Below are 19,719 nucleotides of genomic sequence, written 5' to 3' on the forward strand. Positions count from 1 at the left end.
CTTGGTTTTTGCTCTGACATGCACTGTTAACTGTGGGACCTTATATAGACAGGTGTGTGCCTTTCCAAATCATGTCCAATCAAATGAATTTACCACAGATGGACTCCAAGTTGTAGAAACATCTCAAGGATGATCCATTTAAACAGGATGTATCTGAGCTCAATTTTGATTATTTTTATTAGTTTTTTATTTTGAGTACATTAGCAAAACATTCTAAACATGTTTTTGCTTTGTCATCATGGTGTATTGTGTGTAGATTAATGAGGGGAAAGAAATATTGAGTAAATGTTATAATAAGGCTGTAATGTAACATGTGGAAAACATCAAGGGGTCTGAACATGTTTTGTTGTTGTTGCTATGTATTGGCCAATGAGAGGCTTTGAAGCCACCGGTCAGCCATATTGGCACTCTTCAGAAGAAGCAGTCCTCCATAGAAATGAAGAGATTTCTACAGTATTTAAATGTAATATTTCAAGGGCAGAATTTAACTATTGCTTTCTTGGCGGGGACAGTAACATTAGTACTCTAAAAATTATACTTTTAAGGAATTAAAAAAATATGTTTTTAATTATGTTTAGTTCACATAACTTTTAAAAGTATGCATTAAGTTGTCTGTAATATAATAAACATGGGAAATACAAACGTAGACATTAATAAATGCATTTCTATAGCTTCAAAAATATTTTTTACAATGGTGGTGGAGTGCCAAGATGGAGGCGCGGTGGTTTCAAAACAGTGCCCCCTGTCAGTCATCTAGTGTATATATAAACCAATGTCGGGGACACGAGGACGGTCCCCGTGAACGACTCCCTGAAATGTCATCACCAACCCCAATCTCGGCATGAGCAGCAAGACGAGGCAGCAGCACCGTGCTTTTTTGAACCTGATCCTCCGTATGTGTGTATTAAATTGCAATGAGCCAGTCACAAGCACCCTTGTAATATGATGTGGTGCCTTTGTCAAGGGATAAAAAAAATCGGCAAGTCGCCATGGCACCTAAAATAATCCCTAATTTCAAGAAAGGGGAAATAACCGGCAAATCTTACATGTATTTGCCGTTTGAATGTTTGTGTGTGTACTAGGGAAAAGAGATCTGATGGAAAAACACGCAGTAGCAGGTGATGTCGAAAGCAAAAATCAAGCAGTCCTGTCTTTATCTCAGTTAGAGACATCATCGCCCTCTTCCGACAAGTCCATCATCATCATCACTTATACTGCCTTCAGAAAGTATTCATACCCTTTGACTTCCTCCACATTTTGTTGTTACAGCCTGAATTCAAATGCCTGAATCTCACCCATCTACACACAATACCCCATAATGACAAAGTGCAAACATGTTTTTAGAAATGTTTGCACATTTATTGAAAATTAAATACAGAAATATCTAATATCCTTTGTTGCTTTGGCTGTATGCTTGGGGTCATTGTCCCGGAACTCTTCTACCAAGTCTCAGGTTGTTTGCACTCTGAAGCAGATTCTAATCATTGATTTGCCTGTATTTGGCTCCATTCATTGTTCCCTCTATCCTTACCAGTCTCCCAGTACCTGCCACTGAAAACCATCCCCATAGCATGATGCTGCCACCACCATGCTTCACGGTAGGGATGGTGTTAGACGGGTGATGAGCTGTTCCTGGTTTTCTCCAGTTTTTGGCTCATCAGACCACATCATGTTTTTGCATGGCTTTTTGTAAACTCCAGGCGTGCTGTGCTGTTGTGCCTTTTTCTCTGGATTGGCTTCTGTCTGGCCACTCTCCCATAAAGTCCAGATTGGGGAAAAACTGTAGACTGTTGTCCTTCTTGCAGGTTCTCCCATTTCAGCCAAGGAACTCTGTCGTTCTGTCAGACTGGTCATTGGGTTCTTTGTCAGCTCCCTGACCAATGTCCTTCTTTCCCGGTTGCTCAGTTTGGTCTGACGTCCAGCTCTAGGCAGATTCTGGGTAGTTCCATATTTCTTCCATTACCCAATGATGGAGACCACTGTGTTCTTGGAAAATTTAAACTCTCTTGAAATTGTTTTAAAAATATATGCTGCCCAAATATATGCTGCACAATCTCGGAAATCTACAGACAGTTCCTTGGACTTCATGGTATAGTTTCTGTGGGACCTTATGTAGACAGGTGTGTTTCTTCCAAAATCATGTCCAAACAATTGAATTGGCCACAAGTGAACATCACAGGTGGACATTATAGTGACATCTCAATGATGACCGATGGAAATGGATACACCTAAATTCAATTTGGAGTGTCATAGCAAAGCAGTGTAAGTACTTACAGTACCAGTCAAAAGTTTGGAGACCGACTCATTCCAGGGTTTTTCTTTATTTTTACTATTTTCTACATTGTAGAATAATAGTGAAGACTTCAAAACTATGAAATAACACAAATCAAAATATATTTGAGATTCTTCAAAGTAGCCACCCTTTGCCTTGATGTCATCTTTGCATACTCTTGGCATTCTCTCAACCAGATTCATGAGATAGTCACCTGGAATGCATTCCAATTAACAGGTGTGCCTTGTTGAAAGTTCATTTGTGGAATTTTTGAGCCAATCAGTTGTGTTGTGACAACGTAGGGGTGGTATTCAGAAGATAGCCCTATTTGGTAAAATACCTAGTCCATATTATGGCAAGAACAGCTCAACTAAGCAAAGAGAAACGACAGTCCATCCTTACTTTTAGACATGAAGGTCAGTCAATCTGGAATATTTCAAGAACTTTTAAGGTTTCTTCAAGTGCAAGACGCAAACACCTTAAAACGCTATGATGAAACTGGCTCTCATGAGGACCGCCACTGGAAAGGAAGACCCAGAGTTACCTCTGCTGCAGAGGATAAGTTCATTAGAGTTACCAGCCTCAGAAATTGCAGCCCAAATAAATGCTTCACAGATTTCAAGTAACAGACACATCTCAACATCAACTGTTCAGAAGAGACTGCGTGAATCAGGCCTTCATGTTTTGAATTTCTGCAAAGAAACCTCTAAAGGACACCAATGCAAAGAAGAGACTTGCTTGGGCCAAGAAACACGAGTAATGGACATTAGACCAGTGGAAATCTGTCCTTTTAGTCTGATGAGTCCAAATTTGAGATTTTTGGTTTCAACCGCCGTGTCTTTGTGAGACGCAGAGTAGGTGAACGGATGATCTCTGCATGTGTGGTTCCCACCTTGAAGCATTGAGGAGGAGGTGTGGCGGTGCTTTACTGGTGACACTGAGTGATTTATTTAGAATTCAAGGCACACTTAACCAGAATGGCTACCACATAATTCTGCAGTGATACACCATCCTATCTGGTTTGCACTTAGTGGGACTATCATTGGTTTTTCAACAAGACAATGACCCAACACAACTCCAGGCTGTGTAAGGGGTATTTGACCAAGAAGGAGAGTGATGGAGTGCTGCATCAGATGACCTGGCCTCCAAGATCACCCGACCTCAACCCAATTGAGATGGTTTGGGATGAGTTGGACAGCAGAGTGAAGGAAAAACAGCCAACAAGTGCTCAGCATATGTGGGAACTCCTTCAAGACAGTTGGAAAAGCATTCCAGGTGAAGGTGGTTGAGAGAATGCCAAGAGTGTGCAACGCTGTCATCAAGGCAAAGGGTGGCTACTTTGAAGAATCTAAAATACTAAATGTATTTTGATTTGTGTAACACATTTTTGGTTACTACATGTTATTTCATAGTTTAAATGTCTTCACTATTCTACAATGTCAAAATAAAGAAAAACCCTTGATTGAGTAGGTGTGTCCAGAAATTCTGACTGGTACTGTATGTACATGAGAAATGTATGTATTTCATTGTCAATAAATGTCTAAAAACATGTTTTCACTGTCATTATGGGGTATTGTGTATAGATGGATTGTAACGCAAAATGGGGAATAAGTCAAGGGGTATGAAAACTTTCTGAAGGCATTGTATGTCTTCTGCCTTCAACCTCACAGCTGCAAGTGCAACAGCTGGAGCAAGTACAATATGCGCAATAGCTGGAGCGAATACAATATACACAATATACGCATGCTTGACACATTGTTTCGGTAGACCGTTACTTTGGAAATCAGCTTTTCTGATATTGCCCTCTGTTTGACATTGGTTTACTATTGATGACAGAGCGAGGCAACAGATTTAATTTAGCTTATTACAGTGTATCAATCTGCCATTTATTTATTCCCCGGAGAAGAGTACACTAACCCCACAGTCTGTTTCCCTCTCACTTCTTCCTCTCTGTCTCTATTAATCTGTAATCCCCATTTTTATTCTCTGAGACATTCTATCTATCCCTCTCCCTTCCCCTCTCTCGCTTCATCTCTGTGCCTCAAAAGAGAGGCTGCACACACACGGGCACACACACACGGGCACACTGTTGTACAATGGGGTCTCATAATGATGGCAGCCTCCTCCGTCCTCCCTCCCCACCGCGCTTGCAGAAGCGCGCCCTGGCCCGGGCCCTCGTTAATATTCCGTTGTTGTACAACGGTCGCTTGTGTATTTTAACTCAGAGCCCATTTGCCGTCTGCGGCGGAGTGTTTTGTGTTCGCAGCTGTGTTTGATAGCGCCAGGCTAGAGAGAGAGAAGGATAGCTAGAGGGAGAGAGAGAGTGCCCTGGCAGTGACAGAGCCCCCTGATTTACTGACGCTTATCGCATAATGAACCCGCCCTCTGTGCACACGGCACTCATGCCAGTGCCTGGGGGAGAGGGATAGACTGAAGTGGGGGGCGGGGGGGGTTGAGGCAGCAGGTACACTGTCCACACCAGCCCCCCCCCCCCCCCCCCCCCCCCCAGGGGGCATGGAAACGCAGGTGGCAGTGCCCAGGGTACCCAAGGGTCCACTCCTAGTCCACTGTTCTGCCTCAGTGTGCTGGATCCTCATCTCTGCCCCCTCGCTGTCATTAGACCCCAGCAGGCACTGTGTCTGTCTGACAGACACACAGAGAAAGGGAGAGAGGAGGGGGAGTAGCAGAGCGGTGCAGTGAGAGAGACAGAGATAGAAAGAGTTGTGGGGGGGTGGAGTGAGAGAAGGGAAAGGAGGGAGGGGAGAGATAGTGAAAGCCTTCTGATTTACGATGCTGTATCTCCAGTGCCTGGGAGCATAATGTATTCCTGACTAAATGAAGTCCTGCCTGGCCTTTGGATTGCAGCACAATGTGATTATGGCATTCGCTTACAAATATTGACTTTTTGCATAAGGAGCAATGAAGTCCCCTCCCTGCTAAGAAGAATGACATTTTATTAGTTACATATGTATATGTGTATATATATATAGTGTGTGTTATAATGCATTGTCTGTGTGAATTTGAAGGTAAATAACCTTCCATAGTCTGTCCACTGAGCATTAGCATGCTCTCCTCCAGATCTGTCTGATTGGGGCTCAGACTGCTCCTAATTAAAGGCAGGTGAATCTCAGCTCCATTACTATTCCTGTAGCGTCGTGTGGGCCCCACCACGCTCTGTCATGGATTGTGATCTCTGCCGTGGCTAAAACGCTAGAAAAGAGCACGTCTTACAGCGGGAGCCACTGATAACTTCATGCAGACAAATAAAGACTGTCACTTTTATAGATTTTTACCCTCCTGCCTTCTCCCTCTCTTTCTCTATATATCTCTTTTTTTCTGTCTTTCTCATCCCTGCCCTCCCCATCCACAGTATCCCCCCAACCAGAAAGCGTCATACGCCGGGCGTCGCATCACTCCAAACAGCCACTGCCTCCAAATGTGAATAACATTTAAGGCGCGTCTCTCTCCAACGAAAATACATGCCAGAAGAAATTGACATTGTCTCTTGACAGGGGCGATGGGTGCCCGAGCATGACAGTACATAACGAGAAATGCAATTTATTCCCTGGCACGGTGCCGCTCGGACAGCCAGATAATGAAACGCGTAGGTCATTGGCGATGACTTAAACCTTTAGCGGTGGAGTGAAATGCATTAAATATTGAGAACATTACACGCCTGGCAGCGTGGCGCATCTGTGCCGGGGAGCGAATGATGTATGGGCGGCTGCTAGTCAGACACAGGAAAGCAATTAGTCACTGAGTGTTGGAGAGAGCCTCCGCATATCATAATATTACTGATTATTGACATCTGAATATCCATTACACATGTGTCCCCAGGGTGGCAAGGGTACAGTGCTCTAACTTGACCTACAAAAAGGAAGAAATTGAGTGGACTGGAACAAGTGTTTTTATGAAATCTGTTAGAATTTTGTCCCCGATAGCTCAGTGTGATTGCGAACCTATTCTAGCCTGTGTCACGTAATATTCATCTTCTCATTGAATAAAACTCACTTGTACTTCTATAGCTTTCTTTCTGTATGAACTCAGACAAAAATAGCCATTTGAAACTGTAACAAAGCTATGAGTCCAATGTGGTTGTTCCCTTTTATTTATTTCCTGTCTCTGTCTTAGTTATTACATGAAGGACTGCGACTGAATCAAACATGATCAAATATTGTAGGAGAAATATCTTTGGAATTATGTTCGATTGTCTGTGTTGTCCCCCGTGTTCAGCAGGTGACCATCCATATGAGTGCGAGTTCTGTGGGAGCTGCTTCCGTGACGAGAACACTCTGAAGGGCCACAAGCGCATCCACACCGGGGAAAAGCCCTATGAATGTAACGGCTGTGGGAAGAGGTTCAGCCTCAAGCACCAGCTGGAGACCCACTACCGCGTGCACACAGGTATGCATCGTTAGAATCACAATGGACGGGGAAATCACCGGAAATACACTACTGTTCAAAATATTGGGGGTTTTGTTTTTGAGAGAAAGGACATTTTTTTGGTCCATTTGAAATAACATCAAATTGATCAGAAATACAGTGTAGACATTGTTAATGTTGTAAATGACTATTGTAGCTGGAAACGGCAGATTTTTTTACATGGAATGTAATAGGTATACTGAGGCATCCATCACTCCTGTGTTCCAATGGCACGTTGTGTTAGCTAATCCAAGTTTATCATTTTAAAAGGCTAATTGATGATTAGAAAAACCTTTTGCAATTATGTTAGCACAGCTGAAAACTGTTGTGCTGATTAAAGAAGTAATAAAACTGGCCTTCTTTAGACTAGTTGTGTATCTGGAGCATCAGCAAGTCCTCAACTGGCAGCTTCATTAAATAGTACCCGCAAAACACCAGTGTCAACGTCAACAGTGAAGAGGCGACTCCGGGATGCTGGCCTTCTAGGCAGAGTTGCAAAGAAAAAGCCATATTTCAGACTGGCCAATAAAAAAAAAGATTACGATTTGCAAAAGAACACAGACACTGGACAGAGGAACTCTGCCTAGAAGGCCAGCATCCCGGAGTCGCCTCTTCACTGTTGACGTTGAGACTGGTGTTTTGCGGGTACTGTTTAATGAAGCTGCCAGTTGAGGACTTGTGAGGCATCTGCTTCTCAAACTAGACACTCAAACGTACTTGTCCTCTTGCTCAGTTGTGCACCGGGGCCTCCCACTCCTCTGTCTATTCTGGTTAGAGCCCGTTTGCACTGTTCTGTTAAGGAACTAGTACACAGCGTTGTACGATATCTTCAGTTTCTTGGCAATTTCTCACATTGAATAGCCTTCATTTCTCAGAAAAAGAATAGACTGATGGGTTTCAGAAGAAAGTTATTTGTTTCTGGCCATTTTGAGCCTGTAATCGAACCCACAAATGCTGATGTTCCAGACACTCAACTAGTCTAAAGAAGGCCAGTTTTATTGCTTCTTTAGTTAGAAAAACTATTTTCAGCTGTACTAACATGTTGCAAAAGGGTTTTCTAACGATCAATTAGCTTTTAAAATGATAATATTGGATTAGCTAACACAACGTGCCATTGGAACACAGGAGTGATGGTTGCTGATAATGGGCCTCTGTACACGTATGTAGATATTCCATAATAAATCTGCCGTTTCCAGCTACAATAGTCATTTACAACATTAACTATGTCTACACTGTATTTCTGATCAATTTGATGTTATTTTAAATGGACAAAAAATGGAAAAGGACATTTCTAAGTGACCCCAAACTTTTGAACGGTTGTGTATGTCAACTCCGTTCAACTGGAAAAATGTTAACTCTGGTACGCTGATAGATTATCAGTGCTATAGCACGGATACAAATACCAGAACTATTACACTGGGAAGATATCAGCTCTGTTACACTGGGAAGATATCAGCTCTGTTACACTGGGAAAATGTTAACTCTGGTACGCTGATAGATTATCAGTGCTATAGCACGGATACAAATACCAGAACTATTACACTGGGAAGATATCAGCTCTGTTACACTGGGAAAATGTCAGCTCTGTTACACTGGGAAAATGTTAACTCTGGTACGCTGATAGATTATCAGTGCTATAGCACGGATACAAATACCAGAACTATTACACTGGGAAGATATCAGCTCTGTTACACTGGGAAAATGTTAACTCTGGTACGCTGATAGATTATCAGTGCTATAGCACGGATACAAATACCAGAACTATTACACTGGGAAGATATCAGCTCTGTTACACTGGGAAAATGTTAACTCTGGTACGCTGATAGATTATCAGTGCTATAGCACGGATACAAATACCAGAACTATTACACTGGGAAGATGTCAGCTCTGTTACACTGGGAAAATGTTAACTCTGGTACGCTGATAGATTATCAGTGCTATAGCACGGATACAAATACCAGAACTATTACACTGGGAAGATATCAGCTCTGTTACACTGGGAAAATGTTAACTCTGGTACGCTGATAGATTATCAGTGCTATAGCACGGATACAAATACCAGAACTATTACACTGGGAAGATATCAGCTCTGTTACACTGGGAAAATGTTAACTCTGGTACGCTGATAGATTATCAGTGCTATAGCACGGATACAAATACCAGAACTATTACACTGGGAAGATATCAGCTCTGTTACACTGGGAAAATGTTAACTCTGGTACGCTGATAGATTATCAGTGCTATAGCACGGATACAAATACCAGAACTATTACACTGGGAAGATATCAGCTCTGTTACACTGGGAAAATGTTAACTCTGGTACGCTGATAGATTATCAGTGCTATAGCACGGATACAAATACCAGAACTATTACACTGGGAAGATATCAGCTCTGTTACACTGGGAAAATGTCAGCTCTGTTACACTGGGAAAATGTTAACTCTGGTACGCTGATAGATTATCAGTGCTATAGCACGGATACAAATACCAGAACTATTACACTGGGAAGATATCAGCTCTGTTACACTGGGAAAATGTCAGCTCTGTTACACTGGGAAAATGTTAACTCTGGTACGCTGATAGATTATCAGTGCTATAGCACGGATACAAATACCAGAACTATTACACTGGGAAGATATCAGCTCTGTTACACTGGGAAAATGTCAGCTCTGTTACACTGGGAAAATGTTAACTCTGGTACGCTGATAGATTATCAGTGCTATAGCACGGATACAAATACCAGAACTATTACACTGGGAAGATATCAGCTCTGTTACACTGGGAAAATGTTAACTCTGGTACGCTGATAGATTATCAGTGCTATAGCACGGATACAAATACCAGAACTATTACACTGGGAAGATATCAGCTCTGTTACACTGGGAAAATGTTAACTCTGGTACGCTGATAGATTATCAGTGCTATAGCACGGATACAAATACCAGAACTATTACACTGGGAAGATATCAGCTCTGTTACACTGGGAAAATATCAGCTCTGTTACACTGGGAAAATATCAGCTCTGTTACACTGGGAAAATATCAGCTCTGTTACACTGGGAAGATATCAGCTCTGTTACACTGGGAAAATATCAGCTCTGTTACACTGGGAAAATATCAGCTCTGTTACACTGGGAAAATATCAGCTCTGTTACACTGGGAAAATTGTACAAGCTTTCATGGCTTGTTCAAGAGAGTTAAAGGGTTAGTGTACAATGCTAATAGTTTCTACCAGTACAGTTCCCTCTGGAGACTAGTTAACTCACTGGAGATCCAGCTCGGCTCCATAACAGATTGAATTCAGTGTTGTAACGCAGAAGGAGGGGAAGTGTATGACAAGTGTTCAGTAGTTTTATACTGGGCGTTAAGATGGTCTGGGAGCAATGTGCTCACTTGATTTGCTCATTTTACAAAGCATACTGTACACAGACTGTTTTTATGAATGATTCCAAGGGCCAGTAAATACAGGCTTGTGGAGGAGCCACCATATTGATCCCAGGCCTTTACAGCTCCATAAATGTGTCAACAAGGTGTCAGGCGGCCGCTGGCAATTGTCACTCTCATGATGGCGGAATTTATGTCCCCAGATATGAGGATGAGAGTCAGGTGCTGTGAACCAGGGTGCTAATGAGGGGGACGCACCACCTAGTATCCCAGGTCTGCTGTTGAGCCAAGGGTTTACCTGCTTCAACCCCCCACCAATACTCCCCTGTCTCCCATTCAATAAGCCAGCTGTCAAATGAATGCCACCCCCCTTCCCCTTTTGTGGTGCTGGGGCCAGGGGCCTTAATTCGCGGTGAGCTAAAGCACACTGGAGATGACAAGACCAAGTGACAAGCTCACAGTCAAAGGCCACTGCGCACAAAAGGGGGCCGCTTGATAAATCATCGACATTGGCAACCTTCCCTCCCTCCCCGAGTCCCACCTGTCAATGGCGGATCAATACTGGTCCCATTTGCAGTTCATTATTGCCCTGTTATCTGAGGCAACCCTGTTTAAAGTGTGGTTATTGTATACACTGCTGGCACGTGGGGCCTCGTCAGTCGACACGGCCCGTAATCATCTTCTTGGCTATTTGCGTAAACACAACCCTGACCCCCTTCCCACAAGTCAAGTTTGGCGCTTTGAAAAAATTAAAATATAAAAATAGATGCAGGGACACATCAGAGAGAGGCCTCTCTGTAACGTGGTGTGAGCGTCGGTATCATTCACGGCCCCAATCACATCCAACACCTCATTTCAAATGCCATTGGTAAAGGTCGGCATTTACATGTCTAATTTGCGCCTGTCGGATTGAGTGCCGGGGATTATTCCTAGCCATCCCTCTAATCATTTGCACGTTTAGGGGGGGAACTGGTCTGGAATATCACATGCACTGGAATGTAGCTGCTTTGGAACAGTCGAGAATCAAATGTAATAAAATTGAAGTTGTGATTTGATGTTCCAAAATGGCATAGGTCCTATTGGTGATTTGATGTTAGACATTAAATGAGGCACAAGTACATCAGTGTAACTGGATAGGTTTGGTTTGTAAAGCACATTATAGGGGTGGTTCATATAGTGCACAGCTGTGCTATATGAAATACCATTATCCATTATCGCATGCACCTTTCATTTTAGCCATGGGTATTTTATACACATTATGGTTATTGCTAATTGAGACCACTAGATATCGCGCTCTTTCTGCTAGCATTGACACGCAAAAGTGAGGAGGCTCTAGAAGAAAGTTGCTACTGTAATCTGCTAGAGGTGGTTACACCTTGACAACCTTGTAAATGTAGGAACAACTGACTGTATGGGTCATATAGAGTTCCATTCTTCAGCCTGATGTTGTTGTTGTTGACATGTCCGTTGTTGTCACCCCCTCCAGGTGAGAAGCCGTTTGAGTGCAAGCTGTGCCACCAGCGATCCAGGGACTACTCGGCCATGATAAAACACCTGCGCACCCACAACGGTGCCTCGCCGTACCAATGCACCATCTGCCTGGAGTACTGCCCCAGCCTCTCAGCCATGCAGAAGCACATGAAGGGCCACAGGCCCGAAGACATCCCCCCGGACTGGAGGATAGAGAAGACCTACTTGTACCTCTGCTACGTCTGATGCCACCAGACAACAGCCGGGGGGAAGGAGGGCGAGCAGAGGAAGTGGGGAAGGGAGCGAGAGAAGGAGGAGTAGGAGGAGAACGAGGCCTGTGGCGAAGAAGTCAAGCGAGGAAATCCACGAGACGGAAGCACAGGCGATTTTCTAATGCAAAGAGAGTGAATGACAGAGGGGCACACTGAGGAAAAGGGCTGGGCAGAGTGCAGTTCTGACCAGAGGACATTACCCCTTCGAAGTCACATGTCGTTCAATACATCATTAACGTTTTGTTTCAAGTTGTTTTCAAATTGCCTAATGCAAAACCTGTGGGTGTACCCTCATCGATGGATCCGCATCAATGGAGTTTGTTGTCCTTAAGTCTACTCACAGACTCGAAAGATGTCACCCAAGCCACACCTGAAACTGAACTGAAATGGTTCTCAAAGGCTATGTGAACCCACACATCCCCATCATTTAGACCACTGTGTATCACTAAATGTAGTTTTGACACCCTCACCTTTTCTGGTAAGGGATTGTATCATACTGTAACTTGGTGGGTCAATCCTCTCATTACCTGATACTACAGATCCCTTCCTGATTTGATTGGATTAAATTAGACACCAAGTCATGTCCTGCTTGAGGAACATGTCACAGTTGACCCCTACTACCCATCTCATTATTTACCAGAGTGCTCCAAAATGGTGTCTTCAGACCTGGTGGCACAGAGCACTTAGAGCCCCTACGGTGGTGTCATTCAGATAGCCCTCGAGAATCAGAGCCTAAGGGCTGGCTCATGTGTCACATGTCAGCCAGACCTATGGCAAAATAGCACCATGTATTGTACTGCATCAACATAAGCAAAGTTGAATTGGATTGGGGCACAACACCTCTGTACCCACGCAGTGGGTTATCTTTTGTTCAGCAAGGGAGATTAACAGAGGATGATATTCCCATATCGGAAATCTCCTCTTCCCGGTGAGCTTCCAGGGTTCTGTTGGATAAGGGCTGAAAACGGCTGAGGCCACTAGTCAGGTTTCGCCGGAGCCTCTCGGGAGTCGAACCATGACGGTCACTTTTTTATTCTCCTTATCTTTGTCTCCGCATCAGTTTATCTTAGCTTCATTGCACAGGTAAAGACATATTACGACAGCAGTCTCTGTTTGATGTTTCTTATATCAGATATGTTTTTGAGGGGTAGCTCGCTGCGAAGCCGCTGCTCTGTTTTCTCTTAAACTATACAGCATTAACTGGAGATGTCTCATTTCTTTCCGCTATAGATGCTGGACTGATACAAATGTAAGCAGATTATCATCAATTACACTAAATTGCAGTACGTCGTCTGACTCATAACATTAACTATTTTCTCACATTAATAATCTTATATTCTCTATATGCCATGGTGATGGAGACCAAAATGACAAAGGCTGCTGAGGATTGAGGTGGGGAGCTATGACGTGTAGGGGTAGTAACCAGTAACACCACCGCTATGACGTGTAGGGGTGGTTGTAATGCCTTCATGATGCGACTATAAGGAGATATGGTACTTGTTATAACAGATTGTATGTACTGTTATGAGGAGTATAACCGTGAATGTGATGCCAGGTGGAAAATAGTTTCATAAAATTGTATTAGTGCTATATCAATAAAATATGTTGTCATAACCTGTTATAACAAGCATTATGTCTGTTCATATGGCAGCATAATGAAGGCATTATGAGCACCACTGTCAGTTCAGTGTTAACGGGATAATCACACTCAATTATTAGCAGGGGAGGGGGATGGGGGACTAAACTGATTGGAGGAGACATGGCCTGGCCAGCCCAGGGGGCGAACGGTAAGAAGACACAATAAATCACCTCTTAATATATGGTTTTGTTTCTTCGCTTTGTCTCTTTCCTATTATATCTTGATTTATCTCAGCACATTGTACTTGAATTACCTCGTTTTTTTGTGACCTCGTGCTTGTTTTTAGTTCCCTTGTGTTTTTTTGTTTAATTTTGTACATGTTCTTACTTTTTGTGAGCGTGTGTCCGAAAGCCGCACTATTGCGCGAGGGAGATGTGATAAAGCAATGTGTACGTGGAAATGAGTGCCACGGTGAAAATAGATTTTTATTGTTGTGTATTTTTGTGCATTATTGTTACCAAACTTGGTATTTTTTTATTAACCCTGCTTGTTGAAGAGCTGGTGGGTTTGGTCATTCTTATAAAAGCTACCTCTAAGTTGTTTTCTTTTCATTTTTGCAAAAGCACGTTATTTTGTGTGTTTGTGTTTTGCATCTTTGCAACTTCATCTCATGCTTTCAAGTGTTGACTTATTGTCTTTTCATATGTGTAAGTGACATTTATATAAAGGGTAAGATTGATGAGGAAATATAAAACAAGAGTTTATTCTTATCTTACAGTCCCCCCCTGACAGTAACCTTAAGAACAGAGAAGAGATGTTGAAGCCTTAAGTATGGGGTAAGAGGGATGTACGCAGTAGAAGAAGTAATAGTACTTTTAAGAGTTTAAAAAAAAAAAAACGTTAAACTTGAAAATATGTGAATAGAATTGTAGTTTTGTAATGTGAAAAAAAAAGGTTCACCAATGTTGAACCACCGAGAACAGGTCATATATGCAGCGTGTGTGCGTTGGACAGTGTGCGTTGGACAGTGTGCGTTGGACAGTGTGCGTTGGACAGTGTGCGTTGGACAGTGTGCGTTGGACAGTGTGCGTTGGACAGTGTGCGTTGGACAGTGTGCGTTGGACAGTGTGCGTTGGACAATTGGGACTGCAAGTGTTAATCAAAGAAAAAAGGAAGGTTAGAAAAAAAGAGATCCTCTTGGTCGACAAGTTCTCTCGAAATGAGTGTATTCCTGAACAAGAGCCAACAGAGGCAGTTTGATATAAAAATTGTAATATTTTTGTATTCAGTGTCAGTCCCTTTCCATTTGTCGAGGGTTTCAGCAGGGCATATATTTGTATATATTTTTTTTTTATTACCTAGTTTTTTCTCTGGTTTTGAATCTTTTGCCTTGCTCCTCTTTGGTAATGTTAAATGTGTGAATATGTTGTCGTAAGTGTTGCTTTCTGGATGTCAATGCATTGTAGGCGAAGGACTAAATCTATCGGCCATAAACGTGCGTGTGGAAAAAAAGAAATAGATCATTTAAAATGGATGGCAGGGATGCTGCCATCGGTCAATTAGTACACGTCATTCACAATTTTCAATCAACTTTTATTGCCAACATTTTGTTTTTGTACTTGAAGTGATAAAAAAAAAGAAGCAATGGCATGAACGTGGTCGTATTGGCCCATGATTGTCTTGCCATTGTATTATCGAACACTGTGAGCCGAGGGATTTCCCTCGTCCAATATTCATCCACTATAATAACTTCAGTCACCAAATCAGAGTGCCAGGCCAGAGAGCCTGAAACAATCTCATCAAACTTCAATAACTAGAGGGATTCAGTCTCCTATCATTGTTCTCTGAATGTTTTATACTTTTTTTGTGTGTGTGCATAAATGAAAGTGTATCTGTGGGTGCGCGTGCGTGTATTAGTGAAAAATGCACTAATTAGATCAGACACAAAATAAAAACAATGCTCTGTGCCACTTTTCTCTCAACATGTTGAAAAAAGAATTCATTGGCGTTGATATAGTTCTTCCCTCAATGTTACTCTGTTTCTGTAATATCGTTGTGCCTAAAATGGAAATTGTTCAACAAAAATGTCCATCTATATCTGCTTAGTTTCTGTACTTTCAGAAGATAATTAATGGTGTCTCCAGCACTCTAGGGATGTCATGACGATTTGAGATGACCTGATTTCTGATTTAGAATAAAAAAGGAGCTGTTCTGGAGGGCTGCATTAGCCTAAAATTGGTAGTGGGTAAACCACCTTTGATGTTTTTGTTTGTAAGTGACACCCAAAAGCAATGTAACTTGTTTACGCACAAAAAGCAAGGAAGAAAAAGTGTCCGAAAAATACAGACTATGGAGCTTGAGAGTATAAGACACAAAGATGATATCATTCACGGGCCATGAAAATGGTATGCATTTTGCTTTTTCAATCTGTTCTGAAGGACTGTTACCTGTTCATTTTGGAAATAAGTCTAAGTATGTTTTTTCGTGAATAATATTTTGCTGTCAGCAACAGGTTTAGTGAGCAGTTAATGTCCTTCAACATCCACTTTGGCAGCTTGACAAACCCATAGCGTTGCCCCAGCTTAACATTACGACTTGTTTGTTATAAAGTACTTGTTCTTAAGATAAGAAATACATTCAAAGACGAGCCTTACAAAATCATGGCATCCCTGGAGTAGGCACTCTGTGTTTCAGTGTGGTGTTCTAGAACAAGTAGCCATTTCATGCAGTGTTGCCATGCATGTGCCATTTGAGGTCCAGACTAAACTGTTTGAGTATCAAAGCACCAAGACATTGTCTTTTTATATTAGCACTGAGGACCAATTGCCCTGTCGGACCAAGCATTACAAAGCTTTTCTCTCTCTTTCTCTCTTTCTGCTGCTTGTCTGTCATTTTGTTTCATTCTTCCTTGTTGTGACAGCACAAGTGCCAGTCGAGTTGCTCTGTATTAAGAAAATAGTGTTTTTATTATTATTTGAATTGTTATCGTTTTCGTCTACCTCAGCACCTGATCTTAGCCTAATCTTAGAAGGTGCCCAATTATTATAATTTAATTTCTACTTTTTTCTGTAATTTGAATAAAAATGATTTAATTTGCATTAGAACTTTGCCAAGGTCCTTTGTCTTTTCCAGCGATTAGCTGTGTGTCTGTGGCCCTGCTTCCCATGTTAGTTGTGCCACGGATCCCAGCATCTGTCTGTTGATTTAGTTTCTTTTCTTTCCGTGTAGGATCAGACACATCTCTTTGTAAAATTTCAGTGTTTCTATGATGGAGTGTGAAAAAAAAATAAAAGAAATAAGAGATTTAAATGCTGCAGGTTTTATTATCCATGTTGTCACTAAGTACATTTTGTGCCTTCGATAGTGAAAGATAATATTTTTTACATCCTACTAACAGTAGATTGTTTTGTAGTGAACATTTTTTTGTATTTTTATTTATGAGTCTCAGAAAAATAACGATGTTCAGTTGTATACCTTCAATCTGCAGTTAGAAAATCAATAAAAAATGGACTCAAGTTTGTCTGCCTGTTTTCTAATGTGGTGCTTTCTGGGTGACCCATTCCTCATATACTCTGTGGACTCTTCAGATGCCAACCCACAGTTCGATACTGTATAGATACTAAAAATGAATTACAGGTTTACACGATGTTGGAGAGCCGTAGTGCTGTTCTTGTTATGCAGAACTGTGTCCTTCAAAAGCAGCTCTGTAAACATGGGTAACAACCATGAAGTCACTGGGTGGACCGTTGCTGCGGCTGACAAATGAAGATGCATAGACCGCCCCCCATGAGATTCTCCCCAGCTTCCCCTCCTCTCACATCTGAAGGCAACAGCGTTTCCCATTCAACACTTTTCTCTCTTCCACCAGTCCCACAAAAATATGTATTGATCCTCAACCCTCTGTCATCCCTTTTTGTCAATTTCTTTAAAAGCACCGGAGGAATTGGAATTATGGTGATCTGAATAAGTCAGTTGGGCTACAGAGGGAGTATTATATTCCACTATACTAGTGATGGAGTAAAGATGTAGTACTCACTGCTCAGTTCTTAAATGCATTTAGTCACCTAATGCCAGAAAAGCCTTGCCAAGCAGAAGGCATTAAATCAAGTCAAATAAATGTAGTAATATGCCACCACTGCCACTCCTTTTACTAGTGTATCTTTATTTCCTGTGGCTGCTTTCCACTACGGGAGCTCATTTGGGTATAGTGTAAGTGGGCCGTTAAGTGTAGCACAGAATATATGATCCACTACAGGAGGCTGATGCGAAGCCATGTTGTATTGCATATGAAGAGGTCATTTGTGTTGTTGATCACAGCAGCACCCCCTGCTGTTGAGCTGTAGCGAAAAGCCTCTTGAGTAAGAACATGACATGGTCAGTGTTGTGGTTGGAATTATTACATCTACCAGACAGTAGAGCCATGGGTGGGTGTATGTGTTCTGCATGTAGAGTGACCAGATAGGTATTTTCTGACAGAGACGGTAGTCTGTTGACATAGAACCAAATGGAAGTGCTAATGGTTAGCATTGTGTCAGTGCTTGCCTAGCGACCATGCCCTACATTCCTCTCTCATTATGTAGGTAATAAATGCTATCATTAGATATGCAGGGTGCACGCCATTATTGCTGCCACCTGGATTGCTGTTAGGGGGGAAACGTTGCAGACACAAATGCTTCAGTTTTTCCGTGCATCTAGGAAGCGATACAAACATGGCATTTTACTAAACTGAGCTATCTGGTGGGCTTTAGTATTCCTCACTTTCTATCTTCCCTCTATCTTTCTCTCACTCTCTTTCTAGCGATCTCTATTTTCCTCTCCTCTATCCTTCTTCCTTCCCCCACCCCACCCCCTCTCTCTGGCTCTGTCTGTCTCTCTTTCTAGCGATCTCTAATTTCCTCTCCTCTATCCTTCTTCCTTCCTCCACCCCACCCCCTCTCTGGCTCTGTCTGTCTCTCTTTCTCGCTCTCTGTTTTCCTCTCCTCTTTCCTTCTTCCTTCCTCCACCCCACCCCCTCTCTCTGGCTCTGTCTGTCTCTCTTTCTCGCTCTCTATTTTCCTCTCCTCTTTCCTTCTTCCTTCCTCCACCCCCTCTCTCTGGCTCTGTCTGTCTCTCTTTCTCGCTGTCTGTTTTCCTCTCCTCTATCCTTCTTCCTTCCCTCACCCCACCCCCTCTCTCTGGCTCTGTCTGTCTCTCTTTCTCGCTCTCTGTGTTATTTGGAACCATTTTGCTTTGGAAGGTTGTGCTAACTAGATGGACACAATTACACCTCAGCAACACACCAGACTGACAGCAACTCATCTAGACACTCTTCAAACACTCCTGGAATCACAGCACAGGCTTAGATGTCCTTATTTTCCAAATCACCACCATCATATTCACGTCAACATTATTATTTCGAAGTCCTGTGCTCATTAGACAAAGTATTATAGCAACTTGAAAAATTTCTCCCAGAGATGAGAGCCTTTCTTTCAATCTGGAACATCTAAGATCGGCTTCCTTATAGCTGACCTAACCAGGTTAATCAAGCCAGGAGACCCTGCCATCTGTTTCGGCGCAAACAAGAGACCAGAGGTTCTCCTTCGGCTGCCTATTATAGCAGGCAGCCCTCTCCCTTCCTATCCGTCTTTGGGCAGCATATGCAGACCCTGACCTCTCCCCTCAGCTAATGAGCTACTTTTCTTTAGCTATTCACTCCCTCACCACCGGCCTCTGCATATCAAACCCAATGTGGCTAGTCGTAGTGGAGAGTTAGGCTGTCTTGGACTATCTTGATTGTTTTAAGGGTCTTTGGTGATTTAGGGAAAGGAGGACACTAGAGGAGGACACATCCCCTGATGATGAGTATGCTCCTTCATCAACGGGACACCATGAGTTCAGTTTGATCCCAATTTTGTTTTTAAAAACGAAGCAGAGTGGGGATTTTTGGCCTTGGTTGATTGGACTCATGTGACCCTTGTAGGCAATGTGAGTGGAAGGGGAAGGGTCCAGTGAATGGCCTCTCGAGTGGGGGGAGGGGGGTGGCTGCAGGGCTTTGTGTGTGGGGGAGCCAGGGGGTCCCATCTTTATGTGCTCTTTGACCCAAATATGATCTAATGGATAGAGAGGGTTCAGACAGTGGGCCTGTTGAATGGAGGGGGACCGGTTTTGTCCAAATCCCTGGGATTGTTTTCTCAGCTAAGCCTGGCCTGTAGGCGTTGGCCTGTAGGCGTTAGCCTCCCCCCACCCCAGGCATTGATCCAGCCTCGGAGAGGAGAGAGCCAAACAACATGGCCGCCCCTACTAATTTACTGTAATACAGCAAGCAACCTGAGCAACACGTAA

The 19,719-nt window shown here is 42.8% G+C and overlaps 1 protein-coding gene across 2 annotated transcripts in view; it reads left to right on the forward strand.

Annotated features, from left to right (window-relative positions):
• The window catches only part of LOC110533532 (zinc finger and BTB domain-containing protein 16-A), a 171,727-nt gene extending 154,814 nt beyond the window's left edge, over positions 1 to 16,913 (forward strand). Inside the window, exons 6-7 of one of the 2 annotated variants that reach the window (XM_021617846.3) lie at positions 6,506 to 6,676; positions 11,564 to 16,913. In XM_021617846.3, the coding sequence (XP_021473521.1) occupies positions 6,506 to 6,676; positions 11,564 to 11,793 (401 nt within the window). In that variant the 3' untranslated portion in view covers positions 11,794 to 16,913. The remainder of the gene's footprint in view (positions 1 to 6,505; positions 6,677 to 11,563) is intronic. The other variant, XM_021617847.3, reaches the window with a different exon arrangement.
• Positions 16,914 to 19,719: the final 2,806 nt, after the last annotated feature.

Source organism: Oncorhynchus mykiss, chromosome 10 (assembly GCF_057628025.1).
Source record: "Oncorhynchus mykiss isolate SJ-2025 chromosome 10, ASM5762802v1, whole genome shotgun sequence".
NCBI classification, from domain to species: domain Eukaryota; kingdom Metazoa; phylum Chordata; class Actinopteri; order Salmoniformes; family Salmonidae; genus Oncorhynchus; species Oncorhynchus mykiss.